General features: G+C 37.2%; 1 protein-coding gene across 1 annotated transcript in view; it reads right to left on the bottom strand.

Moving 5' to 3' along the window:
- Window positions 1–22,162, bottom strand: part of Calcr (calcitonin receptor) — a 110,437-nt gene that overhangs the window by 34,405 nt on the left and 53,870 nt on the right. Inside the window, exons 3-6 of the mRNA XM_010603451.2 lie at window positions 11,043–11,121; window positions 6,598–6,751; window positions 4,197–4,307; window positions 347–459 (exon numbers count right to left, since the gene is read on the bottom strand). Coding sequence (XP_010601753.1) covers window positions 347–459; window positions 4,197–4,307; window positions 6,598–6,751; window positions 11,043–11,114 — 450 coding nt within the window. The 5' untranslated portion in view covers window positions 11,115–11,121. The remainder of the gene's footprint in view (window positions 1–346; window positions 460–4,196; window positions 4,308–6,597; window positions 6,752–11,042; window positions 11,122–22,162) is intronic.

Raw genomic sequence — 22,162 nt, 5'->3', positions numbered from 1 at the left:
CTAAAGGTGTAGGGAAGGTGTGATACGTAGGGGAAGAACAAAAAGGGAAAAGAAAAAAATGTGAGAGAATGAAAAGATGAAAATAAAGTGTTTGTAGATGGGGAGGGGAGGAGGGGGTGAAGGGAGGGCAGAGGTAAGGGGAAAAAAATGAGAATCAAGACTTGCCATGTAAAGGTACATGATCCCAACAATGAATGTAACTGTACTGTATCCCTAAATGTACCAATAAACTCAATAAAAAAAAAAATCCTGGTGGATTCTTGGTAGCATATATTTTATAGTTATGCATCTACTTCCATATAAAAATGACATTTTATCAAATATTGAAATCAGAAATGAAACCCACCTGCAGCTTCTCAGGAGTAAAGGCATTGCACAAGGTATAGTTGGACCAGGTTCGATTGTTCTCAGGATGTTTAAACCAAACCCCCTTTTCATCACAGTACTTTGTAACCTTTTCTGTTAAAGAAACATCAGAGTCATGACATTAATATCTCAAAGATCCAAAAGGAAAGCTAAGAAGTGAAAGCTAAAAAACCATATCAAAGTGTTAGTCAGTTTAGAACCTGAATATAATAAATATCAGTCAATAGAGACCCTACGGATTATGTATTACACAAAGTGTTTTAATATGCACTGCGTCATTTTTATCTTCATGTGAGCCGTTTGAAGCAGGTAGTGCCTTTTCCCATTTACAAACAGATTCTCAGGCTCTGTCCCTAGAGTATCAAATTCTGTGGGCCTGGCAAGGGGCCAGGAATTAGCATTCTTAAAAAGCATCATCAATCTTGGCATGGTGGGGCACAACTATAGTCCTAGTGCTCTGTAAGACTGAGGCTCAGTATGAAGGCTCTGGAAAAAAATAAATGTGAAGGTACCAGAAAAACAAAACTAAACAAAATAAAACACTATCCATCTATTCATATCATAAGATCCAAAGGGTATCAGGCTAAAGCACTTTTTGATCATCAACTGCTGTTAATCTTGAGTGTTTCACTCAAGTGGAAGGCCTTGATTGCCTCCTTGTTAGATTTGTTTCATGCTCTGGCCTATTTCTGTCACATCTTTCTAAATTTCAACACTGTTACTTATTTATTCCACTATTTATCTGACATCTTGTGATAATATTTGGTACATCATTAACATGTAGCTTTTAGGTCAATAATGAAATCGTAAAAGAATTATGTTGTAGGAATCAAGTTTTCTGATCGAGGTGGTCTCCCTCTTTGACCTTTGCTCAGAATATAACGACCAAGTTTTCTGGGCAAGGGCTATAACAACCTCTTCCCTGTTTTTCTGTTCCTCTTCTTCTGACCCAAGAGTGAATTTAACCCCTCCCTGATAGTTGCCTCGTAGTGAATAAGTTAGAGATATTATAGGCTTTGCTGAGTATAGAGAGTTGGCTAATTGTGTAATCACATGAAGTGTTCCTTAAAAATAGAAATAGAGCGCCCCCCGCCGAGCTCCTCATGAGTATGAGATAATTCCCCTCATGAACATGAGGTATTTCCCCTAAGTGTCCCAATAATAACCCTTCGTAATGGAAAGTTAAAAATAGTATCCATCCTCAGCCCTATGTAAGCATGTCTTGAAAATGGGTCGGGGCCTTCAGTTCGAAGCCGCTGTGACGGTGCCACTGGAGGTCTAGGCTAGAGTTTGCCGGGCTCGAGCCTGCAATAAACTCCTCATGTAATTACATCGGACTCCACTCCTTGGTGGTCTTTGGGGATATCGCGATCTGGGTACAACAATGTCTCTTGAATATAGACACTTTTGAGACATGTTTTTCTTTTGAAGTGAATTTATTCCTAAGCCGAGAGGCTTCATCTAAAAACCTAGCTGAAAAAATGGATGTATGCCTGGAAATCTCTATTCAAAATCTCACCTTGTGGTCAATATTTAGAGCCCACTGCTATGTTTTTGGCCTTCTGCTCCTCTGAAGCCGGCCTAGCAGTCTCAGCTGCAGAATAGCCAATCAAGGGGCCTCTAGTGTAGTTGTCAAATCAAGCACCACGGACTGGGAAGAGTCAATACAGGCTCGGAAGAGGACTACCATCACACAGCAGTCTGTTAGAACCTCCAGGAATGCTGCTCTGACTCAGGGCACGTCTCAGTACTCTTCCTTTCTTCCCATCCCAACTTTTCCATCAAAATGGAAAGGCCCAGAAGTGACTGAGCCTGCACTGATTTTGAAAGAGGTCCCTTGCAATCCTACCTCAACCATCCCAGCTTTACTTTGGTCGAAAGTTAATTTCAGGGACAAACGAGGCCTTTCCTTGAAGGAAGCACAGAAAGAGACTTCCAAACAGAGTCCCAAGGGTGCACACACTTCTGGGAGCAAACTGAGATCCCAGAGCCACCTACACATCCTCTGCTGCTGTGGCTCACTCTACCCTGGGGAAAAAAATAATCTCCCCCTTTCAGAGGGACTTAGCTGTTGTGTCTGCAGCTAATCCATTTAACTGCAGCAAGTGGGCCTCCTTGATATAAAGATTTATACCCGTTTTCAATGGCACAGATTTTGTATCTAGCTTTTTGGAGCAGAACTCCTCTGGCCCTGGCATCCACAGTTCCGGGACCTGAGTTGCTACCACCTCCGACCCTCTGGGGACACCCTCCCCTCATCTGCCACGTCCCATATGGTGCACAGCTGCTCAGTGCACTGGCTTGAGCTTCCCTGGTCCGAGCCACCTTCTTATCTGGACTTTCCTCAAGGTTTACTAGTTTCTTCTTGGCTTACATTGAATTACAAACAGAACTTTAAAAATCTTGCTATCCAAGCTGCATCCCAAACCCATTAAGTCAGAATCTTTGGGTGATTTTATTCTTCAGTATTGAAAAAAGCAAGTTTCCCCAGCTTCTTGGCAAGTGGTGAATCACTCACCGAATTACTACTATTACCTGCCCAATCACATTTTACCTCCCATCTCCCTGTTTTTTCTCTCTCTCTCTCTTTTTTTGGGGGGGTATGGGGATCAAACTCAGGAATTTACACTTGTGAGGCAGTCGGTGACGGAAACTCTGAGCTAAATCCCCAGCTCTCTGTTTACTCTTGATCAAGGATAACACCCCTATCTACATTTTTCTGGATTGTTTTTGAGCACTAACCCCAGAGCACTTCCAGTTCCAGACCAACAGCCTGTTGGGATATCTGACACCCTAAGACATGTGACCTCAGCACTTTAATCGTTCATGGTCCTTGGAACCTAACCCCTAGACCCTCATCCTGCTTGATCATCGCAACCCGGTTTCTAGATACACAAGTGTAACAAGATGGAGGTCCAAGGAAATCATGTTTCCTCCCTTAACAATTCTGAAAGTTTTCAAACTTGCATAGGTTTGTATGAAGACTAATAAATAGCGGCCCTCAGATGGTTTTCTACACTGTTATGCTTAAATTATTTAGAGAGAGTTAGGTAAGGGCTGAGATTTGGATTAACTTGAAGTTTTGTACTGAATATTGTGAACATAAAATGAATTTGGTAACAGGGGTTGAACCTTGTGCTTGCCAGGCAGGCCCGGTGCCACTGAGCCAAATCCCTGGCCCTATATGAAAATATTTTGAAAGTAAAAGATGATATTCAGTGAAAAACCTTCCTATGTGAGTTTTATAACTAAAGCAACTTATATGTTATTCATTTACTTAACAGACATTTGTCAGTTATTCTTGTCCCTAGGACAGAGCTGGATATTGATAAAATCAATTTTTGTGAAATTAGTCTTACTTACTAAATTTATTTAATACCTTGCTGCCAGAACTGGTTTGCTATTTACGGTTACTGTCTTCTTATTTATTTTTCCTTAAACATGACAGCTTCATATAATTTTTAAGGTTATTTAAAATATCCAGTGTTCATGTCATTCTAGCTCAGTGTATACAAACTCTAGATCAAGAATTTACATGTTACAAAACGTGTGCCAACTGAAAACAATATAAAAACTCCATATTTAAAACTTTCCACTAGTTTAGGAAACCTAACTTTATAAACCAGAATTTATCACCAACACAAACAACTAACTGGTAATATGACCTAAAACTGGGGATAAACTTCACTACTGTGACAGCTGAGTAATATTTCAATTAAGGAAACCAGAACATGCTACAATCGGTAGTATAACTACATAGATACATTTTCTATCTGATTTTATTTTCAGATCCATCATAACAAAAATATAAAATGAAAAAAATTCTTTACCTGTTGGATCAAAGTCTGGAAAATAATCCGGGCAGAGCTGAACGGAGAGGACTCCAGCTGGAGTGTCATCCCAGCACATCCATCCGTCCCAAGTGCGGTTGCAATAGGGTCCTGGCCATTAGAAAGAAATTAATATTCTATGTGATTTTCATAAAAGGGGAAGACTGATCCCAAGACATCTGACGTGTAGCCAAAGTCACTTATCTCAAAAATAAAGTTTGAAATAGCTTTAGCATATGTGTTAACTAATTATATCACTGGATGATAAGGAGGGTTCTAGCTTTATTTGTTAAGAGGTTCCAAAGCTGAGCTTATCAAGACAAGTAGCTCCAAGGACTGCATTTTACTCTCTCCTTTTACTTAATTGTGTGCCACGTAAATCCTAGGCCGATGTTAGGTGTTAGTCAAAAGGGTTCTGAGTATGCTGATGCGTTTTACTTCCTGAAACTTTATCCTTCTTTAAAATAGCTAACCAGGAAATTGGATTTAGATAAATGGGGCTTGCAGACATTGTCAGGTGTGTTATATTTCCCATTATTACCAGCATTGAGGATTTAAAAAGCAATTCAGTAAGAAAGTATTACTTGACAAAATTCATGATGCCAATCAATTCTTCAAACTTTTGAAATAAATTTCAAGAATGGAAATATTCACAAAGAACAGATTTTCCAAAGTTTCAGCGTGTTGCAGCTAACAATTTTTTCTTTAAGTCACTCAATTTATTTATAGCCCATGAAGTACAGAAATTGACAAGAGGCAACTGAATTTTACCTGGAATTTGTCCTTGATAGTCTCACAACCAAATATTGTATTTTGGAGACCAGGTTTAAATAAGACAATGAAGGTACAATTGAGAGTTGTCAAAAATTTTCGACTCTTCAGCAGGAATTAAATGTGCATAGACAAGTAAGTATATATACCTTATTCTGGAACCTGCCCCTGTGATATGGATATTAACAACAACAATTAGAATGCTCAGTTTGATCACTTTTTATATTTGTCAACATTGGCTCCAAGAGATTTCTTGCTGTTTTTAAAAATTAAATTTACTCTAAAACATGAAAATTATATATCTATAAAGTTATTCAAAAGAATGAGACTCAGGCTTTGGAAGCAGGTCTCAAATTAGAAAAAAAAAAAAGATCAGAGCATAAAACTTCATCCTTTCAAGGTAGCTAAGATTTAAGTGAAATAGGCTGCATTCATTTTGGCTCTGAAAATATGAGGGTATTTTTAGTTTGTTTCTCTTTTCTTTGATTCAGGAAATGGTTTCCCTTTTTGGGTAATCTTGCCTCTAATGCCTTTCAATTCTTGTTTTCTTTCCCTTTTTTTTCCTTTAAGTTTGTTGGTACATTTTAGGTATACAATACAGCTACATGCATCATTGTGATCTGGTACCTTTAGATGATGTATCTTGGTTCTTATTTTTACCCCATTCCCCTGCCCTCTGTTCAACCCTCCACCCTTCCCTATCTACAAAATCTTTGTTTCCATTCTTTTCCTTTACAGTGAAACTATGGCAGACAGAAAAATAACACGTCTCTGTCTTTCAGTAGACTTGATTTTTTATTTAGAGGAAAGTGTTAAAAATAGGAACTAAAAATTAAAACTTCTCTATATAGTAACAGAGTCTAATGTTTAATCATTGATGTCTTTACCAGGTTGGGTTGTCTGATAATGCAAGGGTGTATAAGGTCTTACTGAACCTTCTGGAGTATTTTAAGGGTCAAAGAAAATAATTTAAATAGATGTTTCAATGCTTAGCTATCAGTTTGTCTTCATTTTTGTAAGTTCTACAGCTAAACGAATACGCTTACCTCTAGGTATATTTGGGAAGTGACATAGATCATTCTACAGAAAGTGATAATGTTTGCCTAGGACAGTGGCGGTGAACCCACGGCATCCGTGCCACAGTGGTCTGTCTGCATCACTGAAAGATCTAAAGGGCTCACCATCGCTGGCCCAGGATGTATCATTTTCTGACTCTCCAGCGGGGGAAATGAAGTAGTTATCAAATTGGAAGCGAAAGAACCTGATTAACCTAAACCAGACAGGCTCTATGGGTTTCATCTCAGGCCAATTCTCCGCCTTTCACATCCCACCTCCTCTTCCTGTGGTTTGTGTCTTCCTCTCCCTTGCTCAGCCCCATGTTGTTCCCTTTTGCCAGCTGCGAATGCCGAGGTGTCCTTTAAGTTTTGTGACGAGGGCAGATGCTAGCCGAAATGAAGTCAGATGAACTTGAGAAAAAATATATAAACCTATCTACTGCGTGAAACACACAGACACGCCACAGTGCGAAGACAGCTGTGAAAACGGCTGGCGCATGAAAATTTCCAACTCGTATTTACCCATGGAACAAAATAGGCTTTCAGTGATGCTTCACACACGTGCTTCTCTTTACCTTCTCCTTCATAAGGAGGCAACTGCTCCATTCGGTCATAGCACTTGTACTGCGCATCCATCAGCTTCTTCCGTCCTACGACGTACAGGTACGGCTCAGGCTCCATGACCGGATAGGTGAGATTTGAAGAGACAGGAAGTGTGGGAGTTGGGTTCTGTATCAAAAAGAAAAATCAGTTACAGAGAATAGGTGTGGGTGAATGCATAAACAAATGAGGTAATAAAAAAGCTCAAAACGTTTTTTTCTTCTAAAAGCAACACTTATTCATGATCGCCATGTAGAATAATTTTTCTCTGTAATAAGTATATTTACACTTCATATATAAATTCTACCTACAAATTTTATTTTCACATTTATATCCATTAGCTATTAAAAATGGGTAGCACCCGTGCACACTCGCACATTTCTTTATCATCTAGAACTGTTTTTTTTACCATCATAAAGTTTAAAAGTAAAGCAACTAACCTGATTTCAAAAAAAGAACCTCAATATTAAGCTAGCTTTGCGTTCTTGGGGACTCTTAAAAATCATGGGTATTATTTAAAAACAGACATGGTGCAATAAATATGTTTCCTTTATTGGATTTTTTTTTCAGATAAATTTTGATTATGCTGGGACTGTGTGCATTGCCATAAATTTCCTCTATTTATTCCATAGAAGATACAAAATGTATTTTCTTCCTCTGATAACTGAGTTTGATCTCTTTAGACTGGCTTCATTTGCACATAATCTGCACAGGGTAATTCATTTTTGCCGGTAAAAAATCAATGTTGTTCTTAAATATTTATCTCATTTGTATTTCTGGCACAAGTTGACACTTTCAGTTTCTGTTATACATCATCACCATCACAGCTCTGTTTGTGAAGCTGGTGTGTCTCTGTGTGTGTGTGTGTGTGTGTGTGTGTGTGTGTAAGATTCCTTTCCATCATACTGTCCTTTCTAACTTATGTTTCTATTTCAGAGTTCAATTTCTTTTGTAGGTGTGACTGATGTTTTTAGTGGTGCTTGAATCTATGATTTTTTAATGCTCATGCTTTGCATATGTTTTTTAAAAATATTTTTTTAGATGACCTACAAACGTCACCCTGTGCTAACTTTCCTGTTCCTGAAGTTAAGAATACTATTTTTTTTCCTGTCACACTCATTGAAATACATAGTTTTTGGGTCTTATTCTACGTTATTCCAAAACTGAAGTTTTCCCAAGTGTATCAATGGCAATTTTGTGTTTCCTTCTGTATTCCCCAGTCTCTAAATCCAAGCTCATCCTATGAAGTTGACCTCTACACTGAAGGAGAGTCATAGCAAAATGTATGTCATTGTTTATGTCCCATGAGGTGGCATTCACTAATGCTGAGCTTGAAAATACAAAATCCAACTGAAATTCAGAGTAGAGAGAGAATACAGAATAAAAATACTCTGTGATGGCTACAGACAAGACAGAACTGAATTGGACCTTGAGTGTGTGGAGGGTCTGGTTAGGCAGAGGAGAGGGAGGCTTTTGGAATGGAGGGGAAGGAACGCACAAAGACGGGGAAAGACCTGGGAGACCCTGCAGTGGAACTACTCCGCCGGAAGGAAAGTATCTGAGGGTAGGTAAGACACAGAGTCAAGAAGTGACAAAATGCAGCGCTTGGAAATCAAATACAAAGTTACATCTCGTACTGTTCAGTTGAATAGCTTAGAAATCCTTCCAAGTTTATGTTTCCTCACTTGTGAAGTATGAATAGTACAAATGACATTTATCCTTCGCAGGTGTTGTGAAGATGAACAATGAAATGAAGCTAATATTATTTGTTTTGCTTTTTCAGCACTGGGGATTGAACTCAGGACCTTGCGCTTGTGAGGCAGGAGCAGTGTCACTGAGCTAAATCTGCAGTTCCAAAGCCAATATTATTAAAACATGGAAGATAAAAATAGTTTGTGGATTCTTGATCAGTGAAGGTTGTGGAAGGAGAATTTCAGTAACACCCATGCTGCAGGCAGCAAATATCTGCAGCTTATATCTGGGGAGGGCAGCCAGGAAGTTGGAATGGGCTGCTCCATAACAAAACAATAAAATGCAAATCTCAGCACTGTGTCAGACGACTAAAATACGGATAATAAGGAACAGAGAGCAATAACAGTGAAAGAGCCCAGGGAGTTGCCTGCTATCACTGGAATAAATGGTAGTTTCCTGAGAAAGGGGAGATGTGGGGAAAGGAAAAACCTTAGTAGGGGGAAGAAGGTAAGTTCTTTTGGGGATTTTAGAGGTGTCTACAAGCCATCTGAACAGAGGATGATGACTTCTTCCTTTATAATGTTATTGGTATAACACGAAACGGGCACCTGTTGTAAATAAAGTTGACATTACTCTTTAAATATTTAATTGGGTGAAGGGAGGGCAGGGACAAGGGGAAAAAATGAGAACCAAGACCTGTCATGTAAAGGTACAAGATCCCAATGAAGAATGTAACTGTACTGTATACCTAAAATGTACCAATAAACTAAAAAAAAATTAATTACTTTTAGATTTGTTACTTTCTTTTTTTTTTTTTTTTGGTATCGTCTACTGAACTCAGGACCTTGTGCTAGCTAAATCCCCAGCCCAGGTGTCTCTTGAATTTATGAGAGAAGGAAGAGAAATTAATAAACCCATCAAAATGATATAAAATGCGCAAACCCTCTAGGTAATGGAACGCAATTCTGTTGACATATGGCTCTTTTCTCAATCAGTGAGGATGTATTCGTTGAACTTAGTACTGTGCTACATGCTAGGGACATGTGCTGGACAAAACAAGCATGGATCCTGCTCCCACGGAGAACACAGTTCAGCAAGAAAGGCCGATATTCTTACATATTTTACTGACACAGGAATTGGAACATGGCTTGTGAAACTTGTAAGAGTCTCGTGCTCTACCGACTGAGCTAGCTGGGCAACTGTGAGGCTTGTGACTCTTTTAAAAAGGATACTTTGAGGAGATTCTATGTTAAGGATTACTTTTGAATTTGAAAGGTTTAAGTGAACATATGAGTCTATGCTTATATAAAACCTTTCAAATTCAAAACTAATAATTTATTTTGTCTATAAATGTCCAAGCCTTATGTGATATTCTCCAGATGCAGAAATACTGCTATACATTAGCCATAAATTATTAGTTCCTATAATATTTTTGTTTAAGCATTTTTATTGGGTTTATAATGACATTAAATAACCTGCTTCCAAATACTGGGTTACTTTTAGAAAATTATATTGTAATACCACTAAAGAAATATTTACAATAATATGTTGGTCTGGCGTAATAAAAGACTTTTTATTATTGAAAGAGGTGCAAAGGGTTGCATTAACCAGGCAAGGTGGCAGACGCCTATAGTCCCAGCCCTCAGGAGCTTGAGGCAGGAGGATCACTGTGAGTTCAAGACCAGCCTGGGCTACACAGTGAGTTCCAAGTCAGTCTCAACTACATAGTGAGACCCTGTCTCAAAAACAAAGCAAAACAAAACAAGAAAAAGGATTGCATCAATAATCATTCCTATAAAACACTTATCTGACATATAATTTCACAAAATAAAAGTTCCTTTGACAGATTATATTAACATTTATGGAACACTAGTAATATTTTTTCTTGAATAATGTAAAGAGAAACAGTATTGGTAACTTGTAAGCCTGTAACTCCATGTTAATAAACAGTGGAAATTTGGGAACTCTATGCAAGTTTTGGTGGATTAGTATGAAAGTATGAGACACGGAATGATCTTTACTTTCAACCACAATTGAAAGGCAAGTGTTAAACTGATATCCAAGAAAGGACAAAATTCAAGATGACCCCAAACTGATTTAGGTTAAATGTATGCGTCTTCTTTTTGTGTGTTACTGGGGGTGATGTGAGGGTGGCTTAACAACGCTGACACAGATACATAGTCATTGATAGTGTCTGCTAAGATGACAACGCTTTTAACTAACTAGGTCCCTTAGGAACAAAACGCTGTGAAACAATATAAATTGAACATGATTTAAAAGGTTAAAGAGTAAATTATGGAATGGCAATGAAGATTTTGTGTTTGATGAGTAATATGTTTGAAATAATCAGACTTATAAAGTTTGGATATTTAAAAAGTGCTAAAGCTCCCCAGAAATGATTTCAAATCTCTATGGCAAACACACAAAAAATTTATCCAACAACATCACTAAACTTCTATGCTAATTTTCAAGGGTAAGAGAGAGATAGATATCTCAAGTGAAGACTCAATTTTTGTAGGAAAGCCAAACTCAAATTTCTGGGTAGATCACTACACCAGTGAGAGTTCAGAAGGGACATTAAACATTAAGAGAAATTATGGTTTTAAGGAACTTAGTTTTGGCTTATGGAGAATAGTGCCTACTCTTGCAGATGCCAACTCAGTCACTCACACTCAAACATTCCTGTCTGTAGAGCGGTCTCAAATAACACAGAAGAACTGCTACTTACACAGAGGAGAAAGAAGATTGCTAAGCATCGACGCGTGAAAATGAACTTCATTTTGGGTTTTTGAAATTTCATCTTGATCCTAGAAAGACACAAAAGACACAAATACTTAAATGAGTACATTCCTAATATCAGCGTATCTTCTGCTTTTCATTGTTTTTGACTTGAAGAGGATCAATGTCCCTAAACAAGATACATGTAAGTAAAAATGGTATTTGTGATACAATTTTAGCTGGACAGTCTGTTGTCCCTCCTGTCAACCAGGTCACTGCCCATTAAACAATTCTGGAGCTGCCTTTTCATGTCAGGACTGAAATAAAGAAATTCTGAGAAATGAAGAGCCATCCATCCATGCTGACTTCAACAGCATATCATCCGGAGAACTGCTGAAAACTGCAACACAGATATCCACAAGGAAGCCACTTCAACGAACACGAACAGAATGAAATTTGTGGTTTGTGCAGGACTAATATTACACCTTACAGGGAATCGAAGGTCAACATTAAAAGTATTTTATTTAATGCCTCAAGCATTTTTTCCTCTAAATATTTCTTCAAGCTTCCAGTTGCTATCAAGAGTGAGTTTCTCCCACGGGGAGGACAGAGTATGGCACCTAACGGCTCACCATTCACGACAAGAGCACAATAGTCTGAATGGCTGCCTTGTCGTAAAAATCAAGTGTTTTTCTATGGCTCTGCAGATCATAGCACATGAGGAAAGAATAAAGGAAAGAGGTGAAGTTTTAAATATATATATTACTGTTCATCAGTAGGATCTTTATTTCACCTAGGGTTGAATGGTTACGATCTCACATGTGGAGTGGCATGATCACCTCTTACCGCACTAGCAGATTTTTAAATCATCTGCTAGTTATCTACAATGTGTCCTAATGTTCTGTCCCCCTGCCAAAGAGTAAACTGTGTTCAGTATGCAGTGGCACAACAGTCAATGGAGGATGTAAAGTATAATTTTGAAATGTCATCTTACGTGCTGGTCATTAATCTCTGCCTCTGATGAATTTCAAGTCCACTTGTTAAATCAAACCAAAACATACGTACACTGCCCACCAGGGCACCTCAGGGATCAGATGTGTGTGAGCTGGGATGAGCGATGGTCCCATTATAAGAAGCTGAGCAGCTGTGGGAGGGGAGTGTAGGTCTGAATAACATAAAATGTACCAAAAAAACTAAAATCCAGGCTAGGTTAAAAGTTGATTAATGTTGTAAAAATAAAATCTCATAATGAGACAGATAATTTCTGATTGGGAGGACCAGGGCAGAGTTAATATTCTGAGATATAATTTGAAAATTGAATGTGATTTTGAAAACCTAAGACCTCCTAAGCAAATAAAACAAGATAAGCAGATTAAAAACAAGGAATAGAGATAGGAAAAATATCGATGAACTAATTAATAATAAACATAATGGTTCAATTTACTTATGTATTTATTTAATTCATTAAGTTTATTGGTACATTTTTAGGTCTATACTATAATGGCACTCATCATTGGGAATTTGTACCTTTACATGATGTATCTTGGTTCTTAGTTTTTTCCCCGTTGCCCAGCCCTCCCTTGCACCTCCCCACCCTTCCCTATTTACAAAGACTTTGTTTCTGGTTTTTCCTTTTCTCATATTTATTCCTTTCCCTTCTTTCCTTTCCCCTACCCCTCCCACTTCCCTCGTCCCTTTGGGTCTTATATTCCTATTTCATATTATCTATTATACATTTTGATCCTTATTTACACTTCAGTTTTTCACACCAGAGAAACTATTTGGTTTTTACATATGTGCATCCTATTTATTTCACTGAAGAATACGGCCTCACTGTGCATCCATTTAGCTATAAATGACTTTTTCTTTTTTTGGTACTGGGGATGGAACGTGGGACCTTGCACTGGCAAAGCAGGCAGCGGAACCACTGTCCATTTAGCTATACATGTGTCCAGTTTCTCATTCTTTATGGCTGAGTAGTACTTCATTTTATTTAAAAAAAAAAAAACATCTTTATCCAGTCACCAGTTGATGGGTAACTGGGCTGTTTCCAGGTTTTAAATATTACAAACTGTGCTGCTATAAACATGAGTGCACATATATTGCTGTGGTATGATTCTTTTAATTCTTTTGAGAAGACACCCATCAGGAGAATAGCTGGGTCAAATGGGGCCTCTCATCCTAATTTTTTGAGGCATCGCTATACCTAGTGGGTATCACAATTCCCAACTTGAAACTACAGTATAAAGTTACTGTGATAAAAACAGCATGGTGCTGGCAAAGAAATAGACCCGAGCATCCATAAAACAGATGAGAATATGCAGAAAGAGCTCCAGCATACTGAACCACCTCATCTTTGTAAAAGGAGCTCAAAACTCTCACTGGAGGAAAGGTAGCCTCTTCATAAATGGTGCTGGAAAAAGTGGATTTCAATTTGCCAAAGATTAAAACTAAGACCTATATCTCTCAACATGCACTAAACTGAAATTGCAATAGATCAAAGATAAATACTAAAAGAGAAATGCTAAACCAGCCGGAAGAGAGGTTAGGTAAAACTCCTGAAGATATTGGCGCAGAAAAAGATTTCATGAATGAAACTTCAGTTGCATGTGAACTAGCAGAAAGAATCAACAACTGGGATTTCATCTTACTAAAAAGCTTCTGCACAGTAACAGAAACCACCAACAGAGTGAAGAGACAACCCAAAATATGTGAAAACATTTGTACCAGCTATTCCTCAAAGGTCTACTATCTAGAATATAAAAAGAACTTAAAAAAAAATCAGACCTCCCAAATTTAAAGACCCAATCCCAAAATAGGCATCTGAACAGACATTTATCAAAGAGGTAGAAACAACAAATAAACATGAAAAAATGTTCAACATCACTGGTCCTTCAAGAGATGCAAATGAAAACAACGACACTGAGATTCTGCCTCAATCCAGAAAGCATGGCTGCTATCATGAAATCAACCAGTAACAAGTGCTGGTGGGGCTGTGGGAGAAAAGAAAACTTTCTCCACTGTTGGTAGGAATGCAGACTAGTGCAACCACTGTGGAAAACAGTAGTTCAACTTAGCTGGTGCATAAAGACTTTCAGAAGTGGAAACTGTTTACTGGGGATTTGGCTCAGTGGTTCTGCCACCTGCCTTGAGTTCAATCCCCAGTTCCAAAAAAAAAAAAAAAAAAAAGAAGTGGAAACTAGGTTTGAAAAGTAGGTTTTGAGTGCTTTGAATTTTTTTTTTTTTTACCTCAGACATCCTTTCGGTATTTTGTACACATACCACGCATATCTATTCCTTTATATACACACTAAAAAGCTTATCTGATTTTGAGAACCTATTCAAATGCACAGTGCACACATGTATTGAAATACCACACTTTACCTCATAAATATTTAGAATTATTATATATTAATACAATTTTTAAAATTTGTAAGGTTATAGAAGTACTCATTTTCCTGATTGGATTATTATAATTTTATACATGGACTGCATTATCACACTGAATTCCATAAATGCAATTAAAAATGATGATAATTAATTTTTTTCATTGAGTTTATTGGTACATTTTAGGGATACGGTACAGTTACATTCATTGTTGGGATCTTGTACCTCTACATGACAGGTCTTGGTTCTCATTTTTTCCCCTTGTCCCTGCCCTCCCTTCACCTCCTCCTCCTCTCCCCATTTACAAATACTTTATTTCCATCTTTTCACTTTCTCACATTTTTTCTTTTCCCTTAGTACCCTTCCCCTACCCTTCCCACCTTCCCTACACCTTTAGACATTTTCTTCCCATTTCACAATGTCAGTTATCTCATTAGGATCTTATGTACTATTACAGTTTATTCACACCAGAGAGGATAATTAATTTTTGAAAGAAATACTCAACTCCAGATTTCTTATAGACATGAAAGTTCAAATGTAAGACCTAAGCCTGGGGAGAAGCTGACTTCCAAATTAAGGAGAGCCCAAGAAATTACAACTTCTGCTTCTGCTTTTATTTCTTTAATCTGGGCGAAGGACTTCACCTCTATTGCAGTTTGCTGCCTGTAGGATGACTACTTATTCCTACCCTCCTCTCAGTGAGCACATTCCCATGTGCAGAGCACTGTTCCCCTATGTATGTTTCAGCAGTCTAGTGAGTGAGGCAATATAACTCGGTTTCTAGCATATTTTTCAACCACTTTTTTTCCTACACAAAAGCTCTGGTGGAGTTCTTAAAAAAACCCAAGCCAACATGGAACCTAAAAATCTGATTGTGGAACCCAATTTAAAACACAGAAATGAAGAAACCATTGTCCCTTGACATTGTCTAATTACTGGTGGGGCAAGAGAATCTGCATTTCTCTGTACCCACAAATGGGTACTCGCCATTACTCCCATCTTTGGGGAATTTGATCTCGGTTGCAAAGGTGAGTTGATCGGTGGAAACCATTCCTACTGTAAATAATAGAATTCAATTCACTAATTTAACAAGAATGTTGAATAGAATTATCTTCATTTCAAGGGAATAAACTTCCTCGAAGAATGAAGTTACATTATTTTTATTTATTTGTTATGAAAAGAGTATGAAATGTCAGTTTTCTGAAAATAATGTGGCTATTCTTACAGGTCAGCATCTCCAAAAGTGTGTTCCATAGAAGAGTCGTAATCCTGAGAGAAACAGTGTAAAATAAGGGTTCCATACCAAATAAATTTAGGAATTTAAGATTTTCCTATAATCCTTTTAGAAATTTACAACAGACATTAGCACTCTGAATAAAGAATCTAATTTTCTGTTCTAAAGGTATCCACTTGATCTTAACTTTTCATTCCCAAACCTATTTGACTATGAAACATTTTTTTTTGTTTGTATGGTAACAATGAATAGCTCATCTATAGAATATACTTTGGAAAATGCTTTTTTAGCTCAGTGTAATTTGTAACCCACTTCAGTCAATTAATCTTCCAAGTTATGAGAACGAGCTGGCCTTTTACTTAAAAAATGTCTTTCTTCTCCATGTAACAAAAGAGGAATTTTTGAAGTTTTAAACATTCTCTACTCTTGGTACAAAGCCCAAAACTACTAACAGGCATCTCAGAGGCCACTGCCCTTTCAGAGTATATTTGTTGAAGAGCTCTACTCCAATGTCTTAGCTGAGAAATAAGGAGTACAGCAGACACTACATCTCAGGAAGAAGTAAGCATTGTTTGATATGTAAAAGCAGCTGTGAGTTTTTGCCACTCAAGGTCTAGAATTATGTTTCTCGTTTAAGACTTGTCATTTTTTCTAAGACAACTCTATTTATTATGTTTCTATAGTCTGAGCAGGTAAATGAATTTTGTGAAACCAAGGGTAGGCTTGTTTGTTGCTTTAGCAATAGCTCCTGTTTGGATAACTTGATTACAATTTAAAAATCGTCCTTCATGACTGTAGGGGCTAATGTATCAGATAGTGATGTGGTTAAACAAAACAGAGTCTATTGCTTATCATTATGAGTTTAAAATGTTTGCCTAAATCCAGCCTCCAACTCCATTTGGTAAGAAAACTGGTACCTTCTGCAATGGGACTATTCTTGGTAAACACGAGGGCACACTACATTAGAGGAAAAATTCAGATGACAGGCGAAACAAAATAAAAAAGATACATTGAAGGAAATAAAACTGTCTTTCTCAATGATCTACGATAGCCACAGATTTTCTGTTAAAGCAGTGCCATATATATATGTATATATATATTTATGTATATATAATATTATATATTTATATATATATAAATATTCATAAACCAAGTTGTTCACAGACAAAAGTGTTCTGAAGTGAGGTACCACTGTATACTGGTTTAATAGAAGTTTCCACATCTAATTAGATTTTACTTTGATTTTGGCTACTATAACCTATTTTAGAGAATGGTTAATACAAGATTCAATAGTGTCTTGTGCAGAGCAACAGAGCAATAAATATTTACTGAGTGAAACAAACACGCTGCTCCCAAGCAGTTGTCTAGACAACATTTATCGATGAGCTCTTAGAAAAATGGCTCAGAATCACATGTAGTTCAAGAGGGTGCCATGGCTCAAATGGATATTATTCATGGATAAATAAAGTATGACTAAAAACTAATTTGAGGAAATAATATTGTAACCTCATATACTTCCTACTACTGAATCTTTAATAACAGCCATGATAGGGAAAGGAGAGATAGAAATCATTTAGTTCAAATTACTTTAATTAAAAATGCACATGCAGCCGGGCGTGGTAGCACATACCTGTAATCCCAGCACTTGGGAGGCTGAGGCAGGAGGATCGCTGTGAGTTTGAGACCAGCCTGGGCTACATAGTGAGTTCCAGGTCAGTCTCAACTACATAGTGAGATCCTGTCTCAAAAACCCCAGACCAACCAACCAAACAAACAAACAAAAACAAACTCACATGCATTAGTCATATGTGTTTCAATTCTATCACAAGGTAAACCTAAACTCCAATATGTGCATTTCAATATTGGGGACGAACAATCTATAGGGTCAGCATAAGCAAAAAATGCAGGAATCATTGAGTATCCTGAAGGAACTCTAAGTGGAATGACCTCAAAGTTCATGTTCTTTTTTCTTTTCTTTTCTTTCCATTATTTTTGGTAGTGCTGGGTGTCAAATCCAGAGCCTTACTAGGCAAGTGCTCTATCACTGAACTACACCTCAGATCCCTAAAATTAATGTTGCTAACCATGACACATATATTGTCATATAAAAAGAAATGAAGAAACAGTTTTGGATAAGTGTAATTTGAATTGTCAGAGTCGTCTTCTGTCACAGAACCTGAAAGGTACCTGATTATAATTAGCATGTTCATGGTCCCTTGATAAGCTCTTCTATTGATATCAGCTGTAGAAGTTTTTGGGAGGGAAGTCAATGTGGTTCAGTGGAAAAAACAGTGGGCTAAGGAACAAGGGATCCATCTTCTAATCTTGAAACAATCTCAGAATCATCATACTACTCTTCTTCATGTTACTGCACCTTTAAAATCAGGCAACTGACCTTGATTAAAGATACTTCTCACTTCAAACACAGTCCGAATTGAATTTCAATAAAACACAAAAAGCACATTTGGCAAACAGATACAGGATATCAATTTATAGATAAATGTTGAGTTCTTTGATCCTTTAATAGAAAATGAATGAAAACAGTACTTTCCACGTTGTGCTCTCCCAAATATGGTCTCTCATTTAATAACAAAGAAAGGAAGGAGTTTACTGGTGCAAAGTTTGAGAGATGTGGAATACCACATTCTGTGGAAATCATATGAATGTTAGTGTATTAGAAGTTCTAAAAAGTGCTGTAAAAATGGGCCTTTCAAAAAATTCATTTAATTCAGCTGAAGTTTGGAATCATAATTATAAAAAAGATATGCCATCAGTATGCAAGGAATGAACATCAAGCTTATCTAATAATTGGCTTCTACTGGTTCACATGCATGAAACCTGGTCATTCTCTTCAAGTAAGAGGAAAGCATTGCAGACTTAGTAGAATTCATTGTTTTTTGTTTGTTTGTTTTGAAAGTTCATCTTCATAAATACTGACATGTGAAAAGCGTCTTCTTTTTTCTTACACAGGAGACTTCCTGAGTAGCACTATATTTGCTGACACAAGTAAAAACTTTTAAGTCAAATTAAAGATATCAATGTAGAATGCAATGCCACAAACACACATCAAATTCCAACTGGACTTTAAAATGGAGAAAGGAAGGTTTAGTCTTCATACAGCAAATCGTTGTGGCCTTATACACATACTATTACAGGGCCCATCTGCTTTCTTAGACCGCAGAACAGGAGGAGATCTATCAATGCAAAGATGAACTAATGAAAACTGGCTAAAATAATTGCCCTCGAATCTGTTAGAAAGTTAGTGAAAGGGCTTTGGTTAAACCTTTATAATAGATATCAACCTAATATATGTTCTAAATGAGTATCCTGCTTGCCATCAAATAGTTTGTTTCAATAATATTCTGCTGAGAAGCCTCTAAAGGCTTGGTCTGGATCAGGTAGGAATAACTGTGACCAAGTTCTCCCTTTTGCCGAGATGGATTTCTTTAAATCCTTTTCAGGAATTTTGTTCAGTTCTGATTTCAAGCCCATTTTAGGATAGCAGGTGCTTAGACCTGGATACATGATATTAAAAAGGGACATCCTAGGGTACTATTGAAAATATTTAACAACCATTAATACTGAAACATCCACCAAGCAGAGCAATTGATGACTACAGGTATGTTGAAGCAATGGGTACTAGCCGTAAGCCTGTCTGGAATTCCTCAACTTCCTGTCTCCTATAGCCTTGCTATGCACTGGGCATCTGTCTTCTACATTTGGGCTTGTGAAACGGAGGTGGGCTGTAGTAAGGCAGAGCATTTACTATATTTATAAATGCACTCACTGAATAGTTACTGAGTTTGATGCAATACTTGCTCTTATGCGTCTTTACGTATGGCAGAGAGCGCTCCAGCAGAAGGGCCCTTAAGAATTTCCTTAATGTGCACATCTCCCAGCTCTTTAGCCATTTATAGGACTCTGTACAAGGATATTTCATCAGAATCTTCACAAGGGACCAGTTTGCCCCTGCGTTTCCAGCTTTAGGAGCTCATATTTATAAGTAAAAAGAAGAAGTACTATCATATGTGATTAAATCACTACAAACTTTGCTTTATTATTAAATCATTTAAGGACCTATTTCCTGGAAATTTAAGTGACTTGGAAATTCTCACTTTTGTGTGGCTGTGCAAGCAGTTCAAAAGGTTCTGTAAAATTAGCTGGTTTACCCTGAAAAACAGAGATTAAGCGAGATTAATGACATCAGGGCCAGCCAGCCACTGGATCTCTGAATGCCAGCCGTGGTGATGCAAACAGTTTCCATTATGGCAATTGTTTCCCACATCACCCAAACAAGCTGACATTTTAAGTGGTGATCTGAGGAACATTTATCTAAAATGATAGTGTCAAATCAATTTCAATATGGAAACTTGGCTTTTCAAGTGAAGATGCTCTTTTCGTAAAGAAAGCTTCATCCTTGTATGTGGTTCACCTTGCCAATTCACTTTCTAAAAATTAAGACATTGTAATTAAGACATATGAAACAAACTTAATTAGGAAGCCCAAAAATGAAATCTCAATTAATTTGATTTGGTTTGGGAATGCTGAGAAGCACACATTACCTAAACTCAATTATTTCACTGTGTATCTGAGGCCTTCTGGTAACTTAGATCCAGAGGTAATTTCTATGCAGATTTTCCCAATATCTGACCCACATTCCAATGACATCTCCTGTATTTCCTTGCCTCCCTTTGGTAGTGGTAGTCATTCAATGACAGAAGCTAAAAGGAGCTTCCAGTGGAAAAGTAAGAGAATTTATCCAAAGTGGGTAAGCTGAAATGGAATAACTAACTGTAACTGTATTTTTAAAAATTAAACAATTTGAGAAAATGAAAAGATGGAAATAAAGTGTTTGTAAATGGGGAGGGGAGGAGGGGGTGAAGGGAGGGCAGGGACAAAGGGAAAAAATGAGAACCAAGACCTGTCATGTAGAGGCACAAGACCCCAATGATGAATGTAACTGTACTGTACACCTAGAACGTACCAATAAAAGCAATTAAAAACATTCCTTAAGAAATGAAGCAAGAAGAAAAAAAATGAAGCAAGAGGGAAAAAAAGGAAGAGATAAACTGAACTATCTTGTTCTGTGTTTTTTTCACCACTGATGACAAGGATGTTCCCTGTGGTGCAACTTTGGAGTTCAGAATAAGAAAGCTGTGGAGGGAGGAGGGAAAGGGAGATCTGTGTCTTCCTAGTTCCTGAGCTCTGTTTTCAGTCTGTTTCAGGTAACTGGAATTACATTTTTAAAATGTGACAATAATGCCCAAGACAAAATAAGTCACAGATTAAAGGAAGACACTTAGACCAATGGGAATGCCATTTCCGTGAGAACCATCCTCTTTAATTAAAGCACCATCTATGATACCAATAAGAGCTTGCAATAAAAAAATGGGTTAGTACTAATTAGCAATAGATTTAAGACAGGATATCTGATGGACTAATTACATCTCTCAAGACTGCCCTGATGATGATTAGGTGTTAAAAATGTATTTCACACAGTAATTAGAAAACTATAAGAGAAAATGAATCTCAGTGGTCAATGAAGAATAATCATAATATACTCATAAAAACTCCCCCAAAACACAAAGCAGAACACATTCAGTGTCAGTGTAGAAAACTGCTCGTTTCCCATGTTGATTCTTATATTCTTTGACTTCTTTTAAAATTCCTCATAACAGAAAAAAAATATAACAAATTCTCTCTTCCATTTCATTTTTGCCTTTCCTAATGTGCACTATTATTCCAACATTAACTAAAAAAAATCAAATTTTGCAATATCTGCGTTTGAAATAAAGAAAGCCCTAACTGCACCTTAAGATAGTTATAATAACTACCCTTGGTAATATTTGGAACTCAGGGAATTCCAGCAGGAATTCTACAATCATGTATCTTCTCCGACAGCAATGTTTTTCTCTTTATCCCTGGTATGTAAGATCTGTGATCTGTCACCCTGAGCAGATACACAAGTACTACTTGTAAATAACATATATCTATGTTTAACACAGTCCTTGAAGACTTAAGAGGGAAGTGTTCAAAATGTCCAGTGTCCACATCTGCATTGGTTTTTAGACAGGAATAATAACGTCTTACCTTGCATATTACAGAGAATCTAATTTGGGAAATCACTGTCTCTTAGAGTTGCTGGCAACTGTGTGTTTTAAGTATTAGAAATATACTGATATCTGGGAAGGATAAGAACCTAACAGAGTAGATGCTCACAGGCATCCTATCCTCAAATCACGTAAATAAGCAGAAGCTTGAAGTCCTTTTGGACCTTTCAGTGCACAGAACAAAATCAAAACAAAATCGAGAAACTTTCAAGACAACTCAGCAAAAATTTCAATTGAGAATCAATCAAATACTTTAGAGGTCAACTGTTTGCAAAACAGAAGCTGGTTTTAGTTTTTCTCTAAAGAGTTTGGCCAAAGCAATATTTTGAATAGTCCATCTGGAAATTAGCTTTCTGACAAATACAGAAGTTTCCAGCTTATTTGCTCAATGGAAAGTAC

This window comes from Fukomys damarensis, unplaced genomic scaffold (genome assembly GCF_012274545.1).
Source record: "Fukomys damarensis isolate Sample0158 unplaced genomic scaffold, DMR_v1.0_HiC HiC_scaffold_4, whole genome shotgun sequence".
NCBI lineage: Eukaryota > Metazoa > Chordata > Mammalia > Rodentia > Bathyergidae > Fukomys > Fukomys damarensis.
This window is presented reverse-complemented; position numbering and strand designations above follow the sequence as displayed.